Source organism: Helianthus annuus, chromosome 14, assembly GCF_002127325.2.
Source record: "Helianthus annuus cultivar XRQ/B chromosome 14, HanXRQr2.0-SUNRISE, whole genome shotgun sequence".
Classification (NCBI taxonomy): domain Eukaryota; kingdom Viridiplantae; phylum Streptophyta; class Magnoliopsida; order Asterales; family Asteraceae; genus Helianthus; species Helianthus annuus.
The window spans coordinates 168,360,976-168,383,070 of record NC_035446.2 but is presented as its reverse complement, the minus strand read 5'-3'; the positions used below and the strand labels follow the sequence as shown (position 1 = coordinate 168,383,070).

The following is a 22,095-nucleotide window of genomic DNA, read 5'->3' as shown; positions in this document are numbered from 1 at the left end:
AAACTCGGACATAACAAGATGAACTGTATGTTTAAAAGCTCGGAATCAAACTCGGAGACACAGAGGTAATCAAAAATCGGAATCAGAGACGGTTTAACAGTCGGAATTCAGAAACTCGGAGACACTTCGCTGTTTCGGTGTTGACTGTTTTAAAAAGAAACTCAGATCAGATCACAACCAATTAAAAGTCAAAAATCGGACCCCATTTAAAAACTCAGATCAGATCCTGTTCTTCTTCTTCACTTTAGAAACCTCGGAACAGACAAGTCAAAACTCAGACAGAACTGTAAAACTCGGACAGATCTGTATCTTGTTTAAAAACTCAGAACGAACTTGACAGAAACTCGGACAGGAACTATATAAAAAGTCGGACCAAGATGCTGAAGTTCAGAAACTCAGAGACATGTTGACTGTTCAAAACAGCTTATGAAATCGGAGACTTAAAACTCGGAAAGAACATAGTAGTTCAAAACTCGGACATTAATAGAAACTCAGAACAATTAAGACATAAGAACATCGGACCTGCATGAATGTTTGTTATGCTGACAAATGTGAAACTCTGACATAACACAAATCCAGAGAACTCGGACATCCAGAGAACTCGGACATCCAGAGAACTCGGACATATGAAACTCTGACATAACACAAATCCAGAGAACTCGGACATGATAAACCTTTTGAAACCTCGGACAGACTCAAGTTACCACACAGGTAACAAAACTCGGACTGCATAACAAACTCAAAAGTCTGACTCGATATCTGATGTATGTCAAACTCGGAACGAACAAACTAGAGCTTTAATACTCGGACACAATGTACTCGACCTTTTAAAACTCGGACAACAGAAATGTTCGGTAAAACTCTGAGCAATACAAGAATTCGGAGCAATACAAGAACTCGGAATCGTTAAGTCAAAAACTCGGACCGACTGTTTTCTTTACTCAAATCGATGGTCGGACCATTACTCAAATACTCGGACCATTAACTCAGACTTGACTGAAGAAAACTCGGAATTTTAACTAGTCCAGAAACTCGGACATAAATATACAAGGATTTGAGACTCAGAACAAGCTGTAAGAAACTTAGAACAAGATGTTTCGGTTAAACTCAGAACAAGCTGTAAGAACTCGGACCAAACTGTGAAAGAAACTCGGAGCATTGAGATATCTTCAAAAACTCTCACTTTTATACAAAAACTCGGAACAGTTGACTGTTTAACACATACAGAAAACTCGGACCCAGTCAATGTTTGCTGGATAAAAACTCGGACTCAGTTAATGTTTTAGTAGAAACTCGGATTTTTTATGTTGTTAAAAAAAAAAAAACTCAGAGACCGAATCAGAAAACTCGGACATGTCTGACCAGAGTATTAAAACTCGGAATCGAAGAACAGTTATCAAAACGACGATAAAACTCGGACATTAACATGTACCAGAAGTTCGGAGACACGTACAAAACTCTCAAGACTCGGAGCCTGTTTTAAAAACTTTGAACATAAGAGATAACTCGGATGTGGTGTGAACAAGATAAAACCTCGGACATGATCACACAAGAAGAACTCAGAAACAAGTCTCCGGACTTTCTCCCTAGTGTGACTTCACACTAGTTCACCAAAACCCCGGAAACAACAAACACAGAGTTTTAAAACTCAGACAAGTTTATCACTAAGAAAAACTCGGACAGAGCAATTTTTGGATCAAACCTCAGATCTGCAACAACTTGGAGAACAAAACAACCACGAACAGCTTCATTTTCTTCAACTTTTCTGCAAAAATCTTCAAGTCTTCAAGATGTTTGGCGGAAACAAACATCAAATCAAGAGCAATGGTGATTAGGAAGGCGGTTAGACCATTCCGAATCGGTAACCATGCTCTGATACCACTGTGAAAGCACCGGATCAATGACAAACATCAAACATTGCACTTGATTCAAGACATGAAGAACAAAATATGAAGAACAAGATAGAAATATATAGAAGATGAATCTCTTTATTGATGAATCAGTCATCACAGATTACACAAACCAAAGGAGTATACATCATCTACAAGCTGGTTTAGATCACAAAGATCTAAACCCTAGCTTTCTCTCACTAACACATAGTCTCTCTCTCTCTCTAGAATTCACACAGAAGGATGAACGAGTGGGAGAGGTGCACCAATCTACCATGGTTGCCCTAATCTACACAATACACACATATATATAGGCTAGGGACTAAACCACGGACAAACCAATTCTACACCAAAACTCAGACAAAGGTTCTCCTAAAACTTGGACAAGTTGTCCCTAGGATAAACTTGGGACTAACTTTCAAGACATGTACACTAAAGACCCTAACAATTGGAAGGCATGCACTTTTCACTCAAAGTGCATTAACAACTCTCCCTTGATCAATGCAGGTCTTCATGTGGTCTTGAATTCTTCGTTATGGTTGACTTTAACTTGGACTTCTGCTTTGGTTGACCAGAACTGATAAGCGACAGTTACCCGGCAGAAACTGCACTTACATTATATCTGCCCAAAATTTCTTCACTTTGTTTAATCTCATCCAAAAATGCATATATTGTTTGCTACACTAACACATTCTCGGTGTATTAACTCTTATTTTATCTAACTATATAAAAGTGAAATTAAGTTTTCCTTTTATGAACTTTTTCATCAACTCTTCACTTTAACAAATTTATTAATTACTTCTAACTACCTTTTCCATTCGCTTATTCCAGTCTGGAGCTAATACAATTAGAAAAAGGCACAAAAATAGGCTAGCTTCGTTTGGGTAAGAGTAATTAGTTGTATATATTGTTATTAAGTTACTAGGTACTACTCATACTTATAAATGAACATACTATAGGTCAACCTGAAACACGAAATGATTTTAAGTAAGGCCAACACTACATGACACGAATAAGTATCAGGTTAGGGTTGAAGTATTCAACCTGCCAAATCAGAACCTATCAACCTGCAAATCCGACATGATTGATACCCTATTGGTAATTAATATTTATTATTCATTTATTTGAAAAAATCCACGCCTAGACGCCCAGATTAGACCTCATGGATCTCTTAAACACATGTATAAGCCCATTTGACAAGAGGGGTACATTCGATAAAACTGATAAAACTGAAGGGGGTGTATGTTTACCACTAACCTTGCTACGTAGATTATATATATTTTCCAAGTATCATTTATATTTATGTATTTAGTGTAACAAAATATCACGCGTACGTATTATTCACGTTTTTTTTCTAATCATAACATAAACTTACATTTCAAACTTGGCAGCATAAGTCACTATAAAAGTTTCTTCCCTTCATCATTAAATACCCAATAGCCACACTAATTCTTGGAGATGACTTATCATGAAGTGCATCTCTCAATTGTCATCATCATGTCACAATATTCTTAGTGGTTCACTAACATGCGTGATACAACATATGAACTATAAATTCTAGAATTTTTTTTATTTAGTAAAATAAGATCAATTCCTATAAATAGATAGCATCTCTGGCAACTTGAGCAAGTGAGTTTTCTTTCACTCAACTCATAGCCTTGCTTCCTAAAAAAAACTCCTTAAATCTTCATCACTAGCTAGCTAGTAATAATGCTCTTGTCATTAGTCTCTAAATTAGAAGCAGTCATAGTTGTTGCTCTTGTCATACATATGATTGGAGCCGTCTATGGTTCTGGTGCTGAGTCAGACCGTCTTGCGTTACTGGAAATCAAATCAAAGATTACATATGACCCTCAAGGTGCTTTGCCATCCTGGAATGATTCTCTTCCTTTTTGCCAATGGAGAGGAGTGACATGTGGTCGCCGCCACCGAAGAGTCACAATGTTGGAACTACCTGACTTGGGTTTAGTAGGCTCTTTATCTCCTTATCTTGGTAACATGAGCTTCCTCCGTTACATTAACCTTGACAGCAACCAACTTCATGGAAGTATACCACCCGAGATTAGTCGTTTATACCGGTTACAATCGTTATCCCTTTTCAACAATTCATTAACTGGGGAAATCCCGGCCAACATGTCAAGCTGCCCAAAACTATCATTAATCGAACTAGAACGCAATAAGCTATCTGGCAAAATTCCAAATGCTTTTAGTTCTAAGTCAATGATAACTTTCTTATCCTTATCCAAAAATGACTTCACCGGTGGGATTCCACCATCGCTAGGCAATCTCACATCTCTTGAAATACTCATTCTTACTTATTGTCAACTGGGAGGGAAGATTCCTGATTCCTTGAAGCAATTAAAAAAATTACGAAAAATAGGCCTGGGAGAAAATGGTCTCGTTGGTGCAATCCCTTCATTTTTCTTTAACCTTTCAATGTTAGAAGTTCTATCTTTTCCAGAAAATCAACTTCAAGGCAGTCTACCCTCCAACTTATGTTTGAGTCAACCCCGTCTGAAGTGGATAGGATTGCATACCAATAACTTCACCGGATTCCTTCCACCATCCATATCAAATTGTTCAAAGTTGGAAATCCTTGAACTAAATTTTAATGATTTAAACGGGAAAATAGCTACGGATTTTGGAAGACTACAACATCTTCGGGATTTATCTCTTGGTGGCAACAAGTTCGGAAGCAAGGATCACGGTGACATGAATTTTTTCCATTCTTTGTCCAATTGCAGCAATTTAATACATTTGGAACTTTCCTATAACCAATTAGGAGGGGTACTGCCAAGTTCAATTGGGAACTTCTCATCCAAACTGTCATCCCTAGGGTTGGATAGTAACTATCTCTCAGGCACCATCCCTTCATCTATACGCAATTTGTTAGGCCTAACCGCAATTTCTCTAGGTTCAAACGGCTTCACAGGCATGATTCCTGAAAGTATTGGTGAGCTTCAAACCTTGCAAATACTATTTCTTCACAACAACCATTTCTCTGGTGTTATTCCAAGATCTATAGGAAACTTGTCACTTTTAGTTGAAGTAACATTAGCTGGAAATAGTTTGGAAGGCACTATACCCTCGACTATTGGGAGTTGGAAACAAGTTATAGGTTTGGATCTTCAGGGGAATAAACTAAGCGGGAGTGTGCCCAAAGAACTATTCCAACTGTCTTCACTTTCCATATCATTAATTCTAAGTCAAAACAATCTATCTGGAGCGCTTCCACAAGAGATTGGCAATCTGAAACTCTTAGGAATACTTGATTTTTCTATGAATCGTTTCACAGGTGAACTTCCAAGTAGTTTAAGCAGCTGCGCCAGTCTTGAAAACCTGAACCTTTCTAGTAATCTCTTTTATGGATCACTGTCGGGATCATTTAGTTCTTTGAAAGGCCTCGAATATGTTGATTTGTCACACAATAACTTTTCTGGACATGTTCCAACATATTTGTGTTGGTGCACTTGTGTCTGTACTTTGTCTGTATTCGGTCTATATGTAAACGATGTCCAAGTTAGCCTTGTAAGTTTGACCAAGTCAACTATCCTCCTAGTTTGACTTGGCCAAACAGTTGGTAAATATTGAAAGATGTTCTCTGTCGAAGGATAGCCTCGAAGGATACTGTTGATCCTTCGAGGTGCTCGAAAGATATGCTTCGAATGATTAGATCTCGAAAGGTGATCTTTCGAGGTCCCTGCTGATCCTTCGAGTGACTTGTCCTCGATAGATGATCCTTCGGACCATCTATCGGATCCTTCGACCAGACATCATGGGCTGGGTATATATATACCCATGCAGTGTAGTGTGAAAGATAGAAGATAGATGCACACTTAGAGAGACAGACTAGAGTTGAGAGCATTCTGTCCGAAACACACACACACACACTTTGAGAGTTTGCAAACTGATTGTAAACACTGTGCTTGTAACCGGAAACTTTCTACGCATTAATACAAGTGGTGTTAATCGTTGAGTCTTGTGTGTTCTTGTGTTTGTTCTTGCATCATCCCGGTTTGCTCGCTAGCTTGGATTCCGCACTCGCTAGTGGGTTTGTATAACAAGGTTTAGGTTTGTTCTCGATCCTCCGCGAAAAGGGACCTACAAGTGGTATCAGAGCTTTGGCTCTTTACCTTGTTTAAAACCGGGTTTTGTTCAAGTTCTTGGTGTGTTTGGACACTAGGTTTAGCACCCGTTTTGGTGGTTTTTCTCACATCTTAAAACTGAAAAACGAGCTCTAAACCATCGGGAGTGTTCAAGGTTGGGTTGGGTAACTTGAAAACTTGTTTTTAAGTGACTTTGATTTTTCCGGTCATATTCCGATTATCATTCCGGTGAACTGGTTGAGGATAAGGTTGCCTATTTTTAGTAAACTTTTTGAAAGTCAAAAAGTTTGGTGAAAAGTTGTTGGCAGACCATATCCTTTCTGCCGAAAGTTGGTACACCAACCTGTCACTTTTCTCACCAACCCATCAGTACCTTTGTCAGTGTGTCAGACCGTCGAAAGATAACTTTCGAGCTCGAAGGATCATCCTTCGATCAAGGAGATTCGAAAGATAACCATCCTTCGAACATCTTTCGAAGTCACAGTGTTATTCTTCGAGTCAAGGAATCTTTTCGATAGATACATCCTTCGAGTTACTGTTCATTACGAAAGATAAGGATCCTTCGTGTTGGGTGAATCTTTCAAGGTTATCTTTCGAAGTTATTGTTCGAGCCATCAACAATGATCCTTCGAACACTGTTGATTCTTCGAACAAGTGTCATCTTTCGAGACCTGTGTTCGAAACATAAGGAGAATCTTTCGAAATCATCTTTCGAAAGATAAGGATCCTTCGTATAGTCAATCTTTCGAAGTCAATCCTTCGAAGTCTTTGTTCGAAACTCAACAAGGATCTTTCGAACCTTGTTGATCATTCGAACAAATATTGATCTTTCGAACAGGTTGCATCTTTCGATTCATATCTGTTTTTGCACTTAACAGTTTGTGGTGTGTAGGTTTGGTACTTATATTTGATCAAAATGAGTTGTACTAGTCCGTGGGATTGGAGTTTGGACTCACGATCCAATCAAGAGCTAGTCACTGCTGCAGATTGGGCAAAGAGTATGTTACCGCCTACAACAATCAGTCCAAGTCAATGGGCTTTGGTATCCAATCAAAGTCAAAGTCTTCAGAACCTTCTGATTAGTGAAAGTGAAACTGGCAGCAACAATCGTCCACCTAAGTTGAACCATATGAACGATTTTCCATCATGGAAAAACCGTTTTCACACATATGTTCAAGGGCAAAGCACTGATCTTTGGACGTGTTTCATCAATGCGTTCAATACTAATCTTGAAACTGCTGCGTCAACTTCAGAGGGTTATGCCAATATGCTCGAAAATGACAAGAAGGCTTATGAATTGGAGAAAAAGGCCTTTGCCACACTTACTCAAGCACTCAACAAAGACATCTACCATCAGTTCTCATATTGCAAGACCACGAAAGCATTGTGGGATGCCTTAGTTGCTAGAGGAGAAGGCAATGCAGCTGCTCGAAAATCTTGGCATGATTTGTTGAAGAAAGAGTTTGAATCCTTTCAGTTTTTGGAAAACGAGACTCTGAATGATAAGATCACACATTTCTATCATTTGATTAGTGAGATGTGTGCTTATGGAGTTGTCTCTACTCAACAAGACATGGTGAGTAGATTTGCTGACGCCTTACCTCCAAAGTGGAGTTCTTTCATTGAACTGTTGAAGCATACTGGAACTCTAGATCAAGTCAACATCTATGAGTTCATTCAAAAGCTGGAACATAAAAATGATGAAGAAATTAGGAAAGCAAGGCGTGCTCCAGCTCCTCAGAATACAGAAATGTATCTTCCAGGATTCGATGCTTTGGCAAGATCCGTTGCAGCTCAGCAACAGCAACCTAAGCTGCAGACTGCATTTGTGTCCAATACAAGTTCAAGTTCCTTTCCATTTCCTCAATCAACAGCTGCTCCACCACAACCTCAATTCGATCCGAGGTCTTACATTCCTGTTCCAACACAGCCACAACCACAACCTCAACAACAACAACAGCAAGCTCACTATACAAGCAATCCTCAACCTCAACCCCAAAGTCATCACACAATCCGAGTCGACAACTCAAATCTTTCACACCTTAGCATTGAAGTTGCTAAGGAACATATGGAGATTATCAACACCATGGTCAGTGCATACTGTGGTTTGGTAGCAGGTCAGCTTGGAAACATCAACATGACCAATGAAGATTATGATCAGATCGACAAGGAAGAAATGGAGTTGATGGATATTAAATGGGCTTTTGCTAGTGCGGTTAGAAGGGCAAAAGATTTCATGGCACGAACTGGAAGAACTTCGTTGGAAGGAAAGAAAAACACGAAGTATGGGTTTGATATTAATGCCGTCACGTGCTTTAATTGTGGCGAGAAAGGGCACTTTAAACGTGAGTGCACTCGACCAACAAAACACGGCAATCACAACCCTTTCAGAAACCAGACGAATGTGAATGCCCAACAAGAAAACCGTGAACGGAGGATGGTGGCAGTGAATAACAATCAGGGACAGCCTGGAACTACCAATCACAATCGGGCTTTGGCTGTTCAAGCTGATGAAGGATGTGACTGGTCAGTGCAGTTTGGTGAAGGTGATCAGGGAAGTGGAACTGCTCTGTATGCTAAGGTCATCGAGCATGTTCATAAAGAAGAATCTTCTGGAAGCGATGACAGTTCTGGTTATTCTGGAAGTTCGGATGAAGAAGGCTCTGTTTCTGGGGATAATCACTCAGAGCCTGATGAGGAGGAAGAAGGTGAAGATATTCAGGATCTTCTGAATGAAGCTGATGAGCTTAAATGTCAGAAATCAATTCTGATTAGGAAGGCTGCTGCTACATCAACGGAAATGGAAAAGCTATTTTCTGAAGATGGAGCCTTTTCTTTTCAAACTGCCTTTATGGCAAATGGTCCAGCCTCTACTAGTCAGGTAAATTCTGAACCTCCTGCCCCTAGTATTTGTAACTCATGTGCTGAGATGAAGCTTGAATCAGAAAAGCTTCATAGTCATAACCAGACTTTGGTTATTGAACTGTCGAAATGCAAAGAGGCAAACATGGCTTTAACCCGGAATGAAAAAGAATTTAAATCTGTAATAGAAACATTAAAGAAAAATGTGTCCGAGGTTAACAAAGTAGTTTACCACAAACAAGTGAGTATAAATGAGTACATTAACCTTGTGGAAGAAACTAAAAAGCAATTAGCCATTGCCCAATGCGAACATGATGCGATCAAACAGAAATTGGATAGTTATTCTAACTCCCAATTTGTGCTTGATCACATCATCGATGTTCAACAACTAAAGGGAAATCAGAAAGGCATAGGGTATAATAAATGTCCACCCCCTTTGATGAACAACTATACCAAGATGCCTGATGAGGAAGAAATGCCTCGGTATGAACCCAGTGTGCCTCTTGATGTTGAGGAGTTTGCTACTGGCCTTGGGTTCAAACCGGACAATTCTTCAAACACAGCCTCTAAGGAACAAGAAACTTCATCATCCATGAAGCAAAGTCCTCCAATTATCGAGGACTATGAGACATCGGATGATGAATCAGAAGTGGCTGTAAGTGATCAGGATAAATCACTTAGCAAGATGAAAAGAGTAGATATTCCACGAGAGAATCACATCCTTTGTGATCCTGATACTCCTGAGGTTCCATCTGTTAAGAAGCAAGTGATTGATCCTGTCAAAGTTGATAAGACAGGTGTGTCTACTGTTAAAAGCAGTAATGTGTTGTACACTTTGGTTGGAGATAATAAAATCTACTCAGATCATGTTTTTCCAATTAAAAATGTAAATAAATCTTTGATTGACAAAGTCTTTGAAGACAATACAAACAAATTTTTGGGAAAAACACTTCCGGGAATTGTGGTAACACAATGTGATCCAATTCCTAAGGCTGAGATTAGAAAACAGTTTGGTAATCAAAAATCTCCAACCACTCAACAGCCTACTGCTTCTAAGGGTAAACAACAACAACGAGCTCCAAAGCCAAAGGCTAAGGTTGGATCAAAAGGAGCTCGTTACATGAAGAAAGGAAAAGATGTTAAATTTGTAGCATCAAAAGGTACAGATAAAATTGAGACTTTTGAAAACAAATCAAACACTGATTTTGTACAACAAGTCAAGATTTTGAAACGTAACAGTGATAACAATTACACTCAACACACAAACGGGTGTGATGAAAGAGCAAGTACCTCAGGTTCTACAGGTTCAACATCTGGTAGTCGATCAAGTTCTCCTAAGTCTGTTGAAAGGAGAACTTGTTTCAAATGTGGAGAAATTGGGCACATTATCAGAAACTGCCCAAATGCTCCAAAGAAGAAATTGGTTGAAAAAGCTCCACCTGAAACAGTTCACCCTCAACGTCGGTCAGTTTCACCTAAACAAGATAAACGAACTGTAAAAGAACAAGAAACTAAACAACGACGTAAGAACATGAAAACTGTTGAAAAAGCTTTAAAATCTGAAGTTAAAACAGTGCAAAAGGAACCAAGTGTGTCACAACCTGTAAAACCAGAATCTTCAAAAACTGGTAGGCACACACAAACTTGGTTACCTAAGTCAGGTGACAATTCAGGGGGAGCAATTGTTCTTGAAAATCATCAAGAGATCGAGCTCACGTTTCGTGATGCCAAGGGACGACCCAAGACCACTAAGGCTTGGGTCCCCATTCTCAACTGATGTTTTTATGACATGTGCAGGATGTTCTAGGAGGAACTATTAATAGTCATTGGATTGTTGATAGTGGGGCATCCAGGCACATGACTGGCGACTTACGGCTCCTATACGACGTGAGAAATATTAGAGGAGGGTATGTTGCTTTTGCGGGTGATAAAGGTGGGTATATCACTGGAGAAGGAAGTATCTCCAATGGTATCGTGTGCTTTGATAAGATCAATTATGTGAAGCAAATTGATCACAATCTTCTGAGTGTGTCGCAAATCTGCGATAAAAAGTTCTCAGTGATTTTTGATGATGCTGGCTGCTATGTGCTGAAACCTGGATTCAAAATTCCACAAGAATGGATTCTCTTATCGGCTCCGAGAGTTAATGATCTTTATATTCTCGACATGAGCCAAGCGATTACTACATCTGCACAAGTCACTTGTTTTGTCTCAAAAGCCACGGAAAAGGAGTCTATATCTTGGCACAGAAGAATGGGACACATTCACTTGAGAAAGATGAACCATTTGGTGAAAAATAATCTTGTGAATGGTGTGCCTGTGAGAAGTTTTCATCTACAAGATATCTGTGTCTCGTGCCAAAAAGGTAAGCAAACAAAGAAGTCTCACCCTTTGAAGAAAATCAACACTGTCAGCATGCCTCTCGAACGTCTTCATATGGACCTTTTTGGACCTATGAAGCACAAGACAACGTTTGGTGATGCCTATTGTTTAGTAGTTACTGATGACTACTCTAGATTTTCTTGGGTATCTTTTATGGCACACAAGAGTGAAACTCCTGGCATCCTCAAGGATCTTCTTACAATGTTAGAGAATCTCTATTCGTTGAAAGTAAAAAGGATCCGAAGCGACAATGGAACCGAATTCAAGAATCAAGTTATGGATGAGTTTTGTACTTCTAAAGGCATTCTTCATGAGTACAGTTCTCGTTATACTCCACAACAAAATGGTGTCGCTGAGAGGAAGAATCGAACGATTATAGAAACTGCAAGAACAATGTTAGTAGAGTCGGAACTCCCTATTCAATTCTGGGGGGAGGCTGTATCGGCTGCATGCTACACGTTAAACAGAGTTCTTACAGTAAAGAGACATGGCAAGACTTGCTTCGAACTCCTTCAGAAAAGGAAACCGGATCTCTCTTACCTTGAACCGTTTGGTGCTCCATGTACTATGATTGAGCCGGATGGAAAGTTTGGTGCAAGAGCTATCGAGGGTTTCTTCCTTGGATATGCTACTCCGAATTTTCGTGTTTGGAATCTAGCTACCAAAAAGATTGAGCTTTGGAGCGAAGTTAGGGTTCAAAGGTACACGAGTCCTGTTAGGGCTCCGGGTGATCCGTGGATGTTCGATTATGATGGGCTATTTGACTCCTTCAATTTGCCAACCTTTGACGAAGAATCAGCAGCGGCTCGAATGTTGTTGGAAAGTGACAACGCTGCTGTCTCGCCTTTGGTTAGACCTATTGTTGTTGACCCTCAAGCTTCTTCGTCTGTCAACAATATGGTTCAAAATGAGGTTTATGAAGATGCTGCTGATTATAATGACTCTTCTGAAGATGATGAATATCATGATGCAGCTGAAGGATCTTCAGCTCCAGCTGCTCCTGTTCAAGGTGCTTCTGTAGATACACCTCATACGCAGAATATAGACACTGCTGAAGGGAATGCATCCACCTCTACCCACATTCCTGGTGTGGAGTTGGTTGTTGATCTTAATCTTACCAACTTGGGTATCAACGCTCGTGTGCCAGATAATCCTGAAATGAGGATTCACGATACCCATCCCCAGCAGAACATAATAGGAGATGTCCATCGCGGTGTGCAGACGCGTAATCAGCTGAGAAACAACCGGAATGCTGGTTTGTATTCAGCTATAAGAGAATCTGGTCAACAAAATGACTGGTCCTTCGCGTGTTACGTGTCACAAGAAGAACCAAAGTCGTGGAAAGAAGCATTGAAAGATAGTGCCTGGGTTGAAGCCATGCAAGAAGAATTACAGCAATTTCACAAGCTTGGTGTTTGGAAGCTTGTTGAAAAGCCTGAGAATTACAAGAAGATTGGCACTCGATGGGTCTTCAAATGCAAGAAAGACGACCGTGGAGTGGTTATTCGAAACAAAGCTCGTTTAGTCGTTCAAGGTTTTCGTCAGATAGAGGGGATCGACTACAACGAAGTCTATGCACCAGTTGCACGTCTGGAAGCTATTCGGATCTTTCTGGCTTATGCCTCATTCAAAGGATTCAAGGTTTATCAGATGGATGTGAAGAGTGCATTTCTACATGGTGTGGTTGAAGAAGAGGTATATGTCGAACAGCCTCCAGGTTTTGAAGATCCTGTCCATCCCGATCGGGTTTGGTTGCTCAACAAAGCTCTCTATGGTCTTCATCAAGCGCCACGAGCTTGGTATGCAACCTTATCTACATATCTGCTGGAAAACGGTTTTCGAAGAGGTCTTATCGATTGTACTCTCTTCATCAAAGAACAAGATGGAGATCTTCTTCTGGTACAGGTATATGTTGATGATATTATTTTTGGTTCTACTAATGATGTTTTGTGTAGGAATTTCGAGCGCATCATGCAGGATAAGTTCGAGATGAGTGCTATGGGGGAAATGAATTTCTTCTTGGGCCTACAAGTGCAACAAACGGAGTCTGGGATATTCATCCATCAGACTAAATATGTTGGAGACATCTTGAGCCGGTTCCAGATGTCCGATGCAACGCCCATTGGTACCCCACTGCCAACTAATCACGGAATTACTCCAGACTTGAAGGGTGAACCTGTTAGCCCTTCATACTATCGCGCGATGATCGGATCCCTTATGTACCTCACAGCATCAAGGCCAGATATAATGTACCCAACGTGCCTACTTGCCAGATATCAAGTTAATCCGAAGGCCTCACATCTTGCAGCTGTAAAAAGGATTTTTCGTTATTTGAAGGGTTAAGATTCGTTTTCATCAACCTATTCTATTATTCACGGTAAGTCTTCGAACAACAACCATCTCAGCGGTGACACACGAATTAGGTAAAGAGCTTTGAAAAGCGATTACTTAATTCCTCTTCCCTGCTAGTATCCCCTTCTCTGGCCACTTGTTTGGCCATCGGTGCCACTGTAGCTGACAAGGACTGGTTTCTATTTAAGAGAACTCACCTCCATCCGTCATTAGTAATCTCAATTCGCTTTTCCTACTTGAACCAGAGACCTCGCCCGTGAAGGCTTTCTTGGCTAGACACAAGTTGATGAATGATAAGTTTACTATTGAGACCTTTAACCCTAACAGGAAGAAGCTTACTGTCTTTTAGTCCTTTCCTTTTTTATTATTATTTTGCTGCTGTTCTTATTTTTCAACTTAAGAAGAAGATGGATCATGATTCTCTTTGATATAATAATAATTGCTAATGGTGGTGAAAATTAGAGTTACTTTTTTGTATTTTAGAATAAACACAGGGTTTCGTTGTTGTTGACAAAGCTTCAACTATCATCAAGGGCAGACAAAACCCCGACACCGGTCTGTGGTATCCTAGGGATAATAACTTTGACTTGGTCGCATTCAGTGATTCTGATTTTGGCGGATGTAAAATCGACGGCAAATCCACAACGGCTGGATGTCAGTTTTTAGGAAATCGCCTAGTCACATGGCAGTGCAAGAAGCAGACGTGTGTCGCTACATCAACATGCGAAGCTGAATACATTGCTGCCTCAAGTTGTTGCTCACAAGTTCTTTGGATCCAACAACAATTGCGGGACTACGGTTTTGAATTCCTAACTACTCCTATTTACGTTGATAATTCTGCTGCTTTAGATATCACTAAAAATCCTGTGCAGCATTCAAAGACCAAACACATCGAAATCAAATATCACTTCATACGTGATTGCTTTGAGAAAAGGCTAATCGATGTTGTTAAGGTCCACACCGATGACCAACGTGCCGACTTATTTACCAAAGCTTTTGACAAATCTAGATTTGACTTCTTATTATTGGTAAATGGCATTAAGGTCAAGCAAGAGTAAACCAACATCGGAAAATCATTTTTGTAAATATCTTTGTGTTTTAAATTTATCTTAGTTTATTGATTTTAGGGGGAGTAAATCCAAAAATCTGAAAATCCAAAAACATCGAAAAATTTCAAAAAACACAAAAACAATAGAAAAACAAAAATGAGTTTCCTGGCGAGCAAAAGAGAAAATGATAGTACATCAGTGGTCTATCCAAACCTCTTTAAACCTTAAACGCAAAACGATAAGCAGCTCTATATAAGATGTATCGGTAGGCTCACAATCATTTTAAAGTGTGCAGGGTGATATAAATCTTAATCGACTGAAGACCATGTGGGAACCATTCATTGGCATATGGTCTTAGTACCGAAATTTCGTTTGATAGATTGCCGAGGTTCTGAGATATTCGGTCTTTATGCTGCTTATCATCTGGGTATCATGGTTGTATCTTTTACCGAAAAATAACGGGGACGCAAGTCTAGATCTTCCATGATACTATACATACGTGTACATATTACATACTGCATTCGACCTCAATAAGTGATAAACAATCACATGTCCAAAACAAATAAGTGATAAAAATATCACATATATCCGGGTGCCAAGTTCGTCTCTCTGCTGTACGGAAGTACTGACCTGTTCACGGACTTGCACCTGTGCCCTCATGCATACGAAAATCAAGTTCCTCATCAATAAGTGATTATATCACATAGGGCTTGTTTTCAAATCAAAATAAGTGAGTATCTCCCATTTTATACCGTCAAACAGATGATAATCGGTATACTCACCGGTAAGATGAACACTCGTGCATACCTTGATACGGGAATGTGTCGTGATGTGGATGAACACCGGTCGGTAAGTATAAATCATACCTTAACGTATCCCCTCGCCATGATTACATCTGATAAGTTGAGCTTAAGTGGACAACAATACCGATAATTGTTATAGGATGCTTATCTTAATGTTAACTAACTGAACAACAAGAGTGTTTTGGCATGACCGTACACTGATATGATTCTCTTACCCTCGAAACTCGCAAAAAGAATGTCTGTATATAGTCAGTTACTGCTTAACTTTTATTGTTTTTCTTTTAAACAGTTTCGTCGTTTGGTGCATATCAGCACGACATTAGCGGTGATGTCGTTTGATAACACTCAAAGGATTTTAAATTGTTGTCTTTTAATTTCAAAAATACCAAAAAGATTTTAGGCGTGTTTTAATATAAACTTTATAAAAGCCAAAAAGATTTTCTTTCTACTTTATTATCGATCGTACGATGTTGGAGCTCGAGTCTTCGTTACCTGAAACCTGAACGAAAACCGAATTGACTAAATCTTCATAAACGGTCGAAATTTGCAAGTTTTGAAAGTTAAAGGCTAAAATTGACAAATTTATTAAACTTTCAAACTGTCGGACGGTGTTTGATTGTGACATGGTCATTCGTGTGTTACTTGTTTATGATTAACTATATTCCAAGCAGTTGTTCTCATTATGCGTTTAGATTTCTTGCATGTGCAGATTCTAAAGGCTAGGAGAACATGGTCGATGACAAGCTTCGGGATGAAGACACAACGTGAAGGCACTCAACTGATGAAGATGATCGAGTTGCCGCTGGCCATCATCAACACCACAAGGATCTCACTTCATAAAGTTAAAGTATTTCACGAGCATAACTCAAGGTGGAGCTTATGTTAAGGGGGAGTTTGTCAACACACTTCCTACATGATACGGGTAGTTTGTTGATACACTCTCTGCTTTCAAGACGTGAAGACTTTGAAGATCCTCCGACATTGAAGACTTGAAAGGACATCAGAGTTTTGGGAACTCGAAGACCAAAGACCGTCGAAGTTCGAGACGAGTCTACATCTATAGAAGATAAAGACAAAGCTACAGCCAAGGGGGAGTTTGTTGGTGCACTTGTGTCTGTACTTTGTCTGTATTCGGTCTATATGTAAACGATGTCCAAGTTAGCCTTGTAAGTTTGACCAAGTCAACTATCCTCCTAGTTTGACTTGGCCAAACAGTTGGTAAATATTGAAAGATGTTCTCTGTCGAAGGATAGCCTCGAAGGATACTGTTGATCCTTCGAGGTGCTCGAAAGATATGCTTCGAATGATTAGATCTCGAAAGGTGATCTTTCGAGGTCCCTGCTGATCCTTCGAGTGACTTGTCCTCGATAGATGATCCTTCGGACCATCTATCGGATCCTTCGACCTGACATCATGGGCTGGGTATATATATACCCATGCAGTGTAGTGTGAAAGATAGAAGATAGATGCACACTTAGAGAGACAGACTAGAGTTGAGAGCATTCTGTCCGAAACACACACACACACACTTTGAGAGTTTGCAAACTGATTGTAAACACTGTGCTTGTAACCGGAAACTTTCTACGCATTAATACAAGTGGTGTTAATCGTTGAGTCTTGTGTGTTCTTGTGTTTGTTCTTGCATCATCCCGGTTTGCTCGCTAGCTTGGATTCCGCACTCGCTAGTGGGTTTGTATAACAAGGTTTAGGTTTGTTCTCGATCCTCCGCGAAAAGGGACCTACAATTTGCAACAGATTCCCTTGAAGCATCTAGATCTTTCGTATAATAACCTTGAAGATAAGGTACCTGTTAAAGGTGTTTTCGCCAACACAAGTGCAATATCCGTCATTGGGAACACCAGACTCTGCGGGGGAATACCAGACCTTCATCTACCCAAATGCACAAGCACAACTAGAGACTCCAAATGACGAATTCAGAAGCTTTCTATTCGTGTTATTGTAGCAATTTCACTATCTTCCACCATTGCAGGTTTAGCTCTCTTGTCCTTTATCTTGTTTTACTGTTGCATAAAAAAGAAGAGAGATAAACCATCCGAAGCAAGAATATTGGCTGAATCTTTTGAGAAGATATCATACGCAAGACTTTTCAAAGCAACGGAAGGGTTCTCTGCAGAAAATCTGATTGGTACAGGTAGTTTTTCCTCGGTTTACAAAGGAGTTTTTGATGAAAATGGCTTCACTGTGGCAATCAAAGTACTAAACCTTCTACGCCGAGGAGGTTTTAAGAGCTTTATGGCTGAGTGTGAGGCCTTGAGAAACATTCGTCACCGCAACCTGGTGAAGGTCATAACAGCTTGCTCAAGTATCGATTTCCAAGGCAATGATTTCAAAGCTTTGGTGTACGATTTCATGCCTAATGGGAATCTGGAGAGCTGGTTGCATTCTGTAGATCGTACCTTAGATCTTGTTCAAAGAATCAGTATCATCAAAGATGTGGCTTGTGCTCTTGATTATCTCCATTGTCGTTGTGGAAATGTTATCGTTCATTGTGATTTGAAGCCGAGCAACATATTATTGGATGCGGATATGGTTGCTCATGTTGGAGATTTTGGTCTTGCGAAAATACTTTCCCTTGAAGAAGGTTCTTATGCAAATGCGAGTCGCTCAAGTATTATTAGAGGAACCATTGGGTATGCACCTCCAGGTAATTTATGATTACCAGTCCATTAGACTGTTTTTTTTTTGTTATACAATACAACATACTCTAATTAAATAAGTTGCAGAATATGGGCTTGGAAATGAAGTGTCAACCAGTGGGGACATGTATAGCTATGGGATCCTATTGTTAGAGATGTTGACAGGGAAAAAACCTGTTGATCCAATGTTTGAAGGAGGGCTAGGCCTGCATTCCTATGCTAGGAGTGCCTTGGCAGATGGTTGTGTGCTTGAGATTGTGGATCCAGTGCTTCTAAGTGAGGATGTCAATGAAAATTGTTTAATTTCACTGGTAAAAGTCGGTGTGCAATGCTCTTACGAGTCTCCACAAGATCGAATGGATATTGGGAATGTTATTCATGAGCTCTTCGGGATAACGTTTGCAAGTAGATCTTAATTTGCTAAACACCCACGATGCAAGTGGTGCGACCTGATGTTCGGGTGTGTGTGTGTGTGTGAACATTGATTTCTTATCCATACATGTACTTGCTGTCTTCCATATGAATCAATAAACAAGATATAATGTTTTTTGTGCAAAATGATTTGAAAGCACTTTGTCTTACAGTTTAAATCTATATTTTTCTTTGCAAATTCATCAAAATCTTACATTGACACCAGACACCTGCATCTATTGAATTCATTGAATAAGAACCGAACACCTACTTTTTTTAGACAATACTGGTTCGGTTTCAGGAAGTTCTCAGTTTGGCTAATGGGTATTTTCGGGTTGACCCTAAATTTGCTCACTCATGTTGGTATACAACTTTCTCATTGATTCCCCTGTTTTATATATGTTTGCTAAGCGACATATGTAACAAGTTGCAACTCATAGTAGGCGGGTTATGGTTACTGTTTTTATTAAACTGGTCAGAATAAATTATTTTGATAAATGGGTCATACTTATCGTTTTTAGTATACGGGTCAAACTGATCATTTTTAGAACGCAAAGAAAAAAAAGTTTATATCCTTGTACAATTAATATACACATCCACCATACGGGTATAGAACTAGTTGATAATAGTAGAAAAACCTAAACATTTCAAAACCCATAAATCTTTAAATTTTTGGGATTGGATGTAAGAAAAGAAAAGTGAAACCTGGATTCAAATCGGTTGTGCTTATGGCTGTAGCTATCTGTTTATTTTTGGGTTCAGCCCATCATGACCCATTCACTTTTCTATAATTTAAATATAATGGTCCTGGCCAATTGAGAATACAACTTAACCCAAAACAGCCCACGTATTTATATTAAGTGTCTAAATCAGCCCAAAAGTGTATATGTGGGTCCAAAGTGTCAGGTCTAGACAAACCGTATCCAAAGAACTACAAAATAAATATGATGTTACCATTGAATTAGTTCATAGTTTAAATTATTAATTGCATGAGGTGACATTAAATGGATTTTATGTCAATTAAACGAAACAGTTGTGAAAATAACAGGACAACAATTAAAAGGAAAAGCAAAGATGGGTTGGAAATTAAGTGACATGGCAATTGATTTTTGGTGGTTTTGATTTCCAGCTTTTGTGTATAAAAGTTGATATATTATCCTTTGAGAAACACCAAATTGAGCTTTGTTAAAGTTTCGGTATTGATTTTTCTGTTGTATTTAGACATGTGGGTTGGGAAAGTTGTTCGATCGAAGTGGAAATCAGAGATTTAGCTTAATTTAATTAGAAATGGAGAAGGCGATGAGCCTAGCCCTTGAGTTCGAGTCCAAGTTAACCATACCTATACTGACAAGAAAACCCCATGGAACTCACGACACAAACCTGACTCAAGAGTTGTGATTTTTGATTGACAGCAAAATGAATAAACGTTGCACACAAAATAAGAAATTTTGAATAAATAATTGGAAATGTGTTTCTGTATTATAAACTAAACTTATAGAAGTAGTGTTGTTATAAGTGGAAACATAAAAAAAAATCAAATTTACAATTTTGGAAAGAGTGAATTGCATTTTTCGTCATTTAAAGACTCTGTTCTTTAACTAATGAAATTACATTGAATGTTCTTTATATTGTAGTTTCTCATCGGACGATATCCTTGTGGCTTAATCCAGTTAGTTTTTAACGTTAAATCCACCCATATGCTACTCATGTGAGGGCATAAAGGTCTGTTAATATTTATAGGGTCTATTTATGTAAACACCTTAAAATGATGTCAGCCCTAAGATGACCGATTGTTACATTGCTGTTCCGACGATTACTAAAGAAGTTCATCCGTTTGCTGATGAAGTTGATGCGATGATATAAATGAAGGTGTTGTTGGTATGTGTTTTGTATGTATATATAAAAGGATAACTTAATATGCTTTACATAAATTTAGGAATAGTTTTACATTTTAGTCAAGCATAAATGACATGATTTCTATAGATAGAATGTGAGGATTTCATGTTCAAGCTAGAAAAACGGAAATAGATTTGGTTAGCCTAACACTAATGTTCAAGGCTAATTTCTTTTTGTTGATTTCATGATATATTGGTTAAATTATACCACCGTAATCTGTGATGCAGTTTTTCACAATTTGTATCTTGTTAAATCTCAACCATGAGAATTACAACGATGCAGAAGCCAAAAAGATAAAACACTTCTCTAAAGATCTTGACAGGTTAACTGAACTAATTGCTTCTTCATTATAGCCGTTCTATTTATCTCACATTACTTATGGTTTAAATATTCTTATGCAGCTTACCAGATATAATTGATGAAATTGCCAGGGAGGATGAAGAAAAAAAGAAAAGACATCTTCGTTGTGTTACTGCTAAACAAGAAAGACTAAAATCATACCCACCACATTTAGGAAGGCACAAATAAGGCTTGCTTATTAATATTATCTTTAGTGTGAAGTTGATGGTATCTTGTTTGCATTATTTGACTAATTACATTTCAGATTTGAGCCTGCATCTGTTCAAGTGTTGTTATCTGAAGAGATTACTCGTTCTTTGAGAAAAGAGGAATAATCGTCCCTACAGCTAAGAGCGGCAGGTATTATTAGATACCGTTAAAAGGATTTCAATCCATTAATATTTTACAAATCATATTGTTGATGCAGATTTTGTGTCCGATGCTTGTCGAATAGATTAGTTATTATTTTACGCTGAATTTGTAATAGTTAGTGAAACGGTCTATCGAACGTGTATAGACCCGCTCGTTTGAAGTGGTCAAACGAGAGGGTTATTCGTTTGACCGTGTGTGGTTGCAAGACAAGTTATGGTTGTATATGTTGATGTCGAAGGATAAGGCATCGAAGGATTATGAATATCCTTCGATGAGCTCGAAAGATGGACCTCGAAGGATATGTGATCCTTCGAGGTATGTATGTGTCTTTCGAAAGCTGGATGGTCGACAGATGACAGTCAGCTTGATCCTTCGACTGTGCAACCTGTGTTTGGTATAAATACCAACACCTTGTCTTGTAAAACACAAGAGTGAGAGCACAAGTGTGTGCTAGAGAGTGATAGGAGGTTTGAGTCCTCACCGGGAGAAATCACCACTTGATTTCTCCCTGGATGTATACTTCTTTGGTATTAGTTCGGTTATCATGTAATCGGGCCGACTTGTAATGTTTACTACCGGATTAATACAAAGTTTGTTTGTTATCATCTCTCTTATCTCTTCCATCTTTGAACATGAACATGAAAATCACGGATTGGATCCCGAAACCCGGACCTACAATTGGTATCAGAGCCATGGTGCCCGATTTAGTAAAACTAACCGTTTACTAAGTCACATGTGCTCTAGATCTGTGATTTTTGTGGGTTTTTGTTCAAGATGTAAAAAAGGTGAAAATGAGAAAAACCCAGATCTGGACCCGGATATCCAGATCTGTGCTAAACCGGGTGTTGGGTTTTATGTTTTTCTCCTAAATCTTCAAGTTTCCATCATCAAAAACTGTATACAAAGTGTTTTCGTCAGATCTGCAGATGAACAGTCCTCCGTGTTCTTGATGTTCTTGACAGCTTCAAATTTCGAAA

The 22,095-nt window shown here is 39.0% G+C and overlaps 1 protein-coding gene across 1 annotated transcript; it reads left to right on the top strand.

Annotated features, from left to right (window-relative positions):
* Positions 1-3,599: 3,599 nt before the first annotated feature.
* LOC110907840 (putative receptor-like protein kinase At3g47110) lies at positions 3,600-18,647 on the top strand. Its single transcript, XM_035983165.1, has 3 exons — positions 3,600-5,300; positions 17,382-18,108; positions 18,188-18,647. Exons 1-3 carry the CDS (start codon positions 3,600-3,602, stop codon positions 18,514-18,516), a joined length of 2,757 nt encoding a protein of 918 aa, XP_035839058.1. The 3' UTR covers positions 18,517-18,647.
* The last annotated feature ends 3,448 nt before the right edge of the window (positions 18,648-22,095 follow it).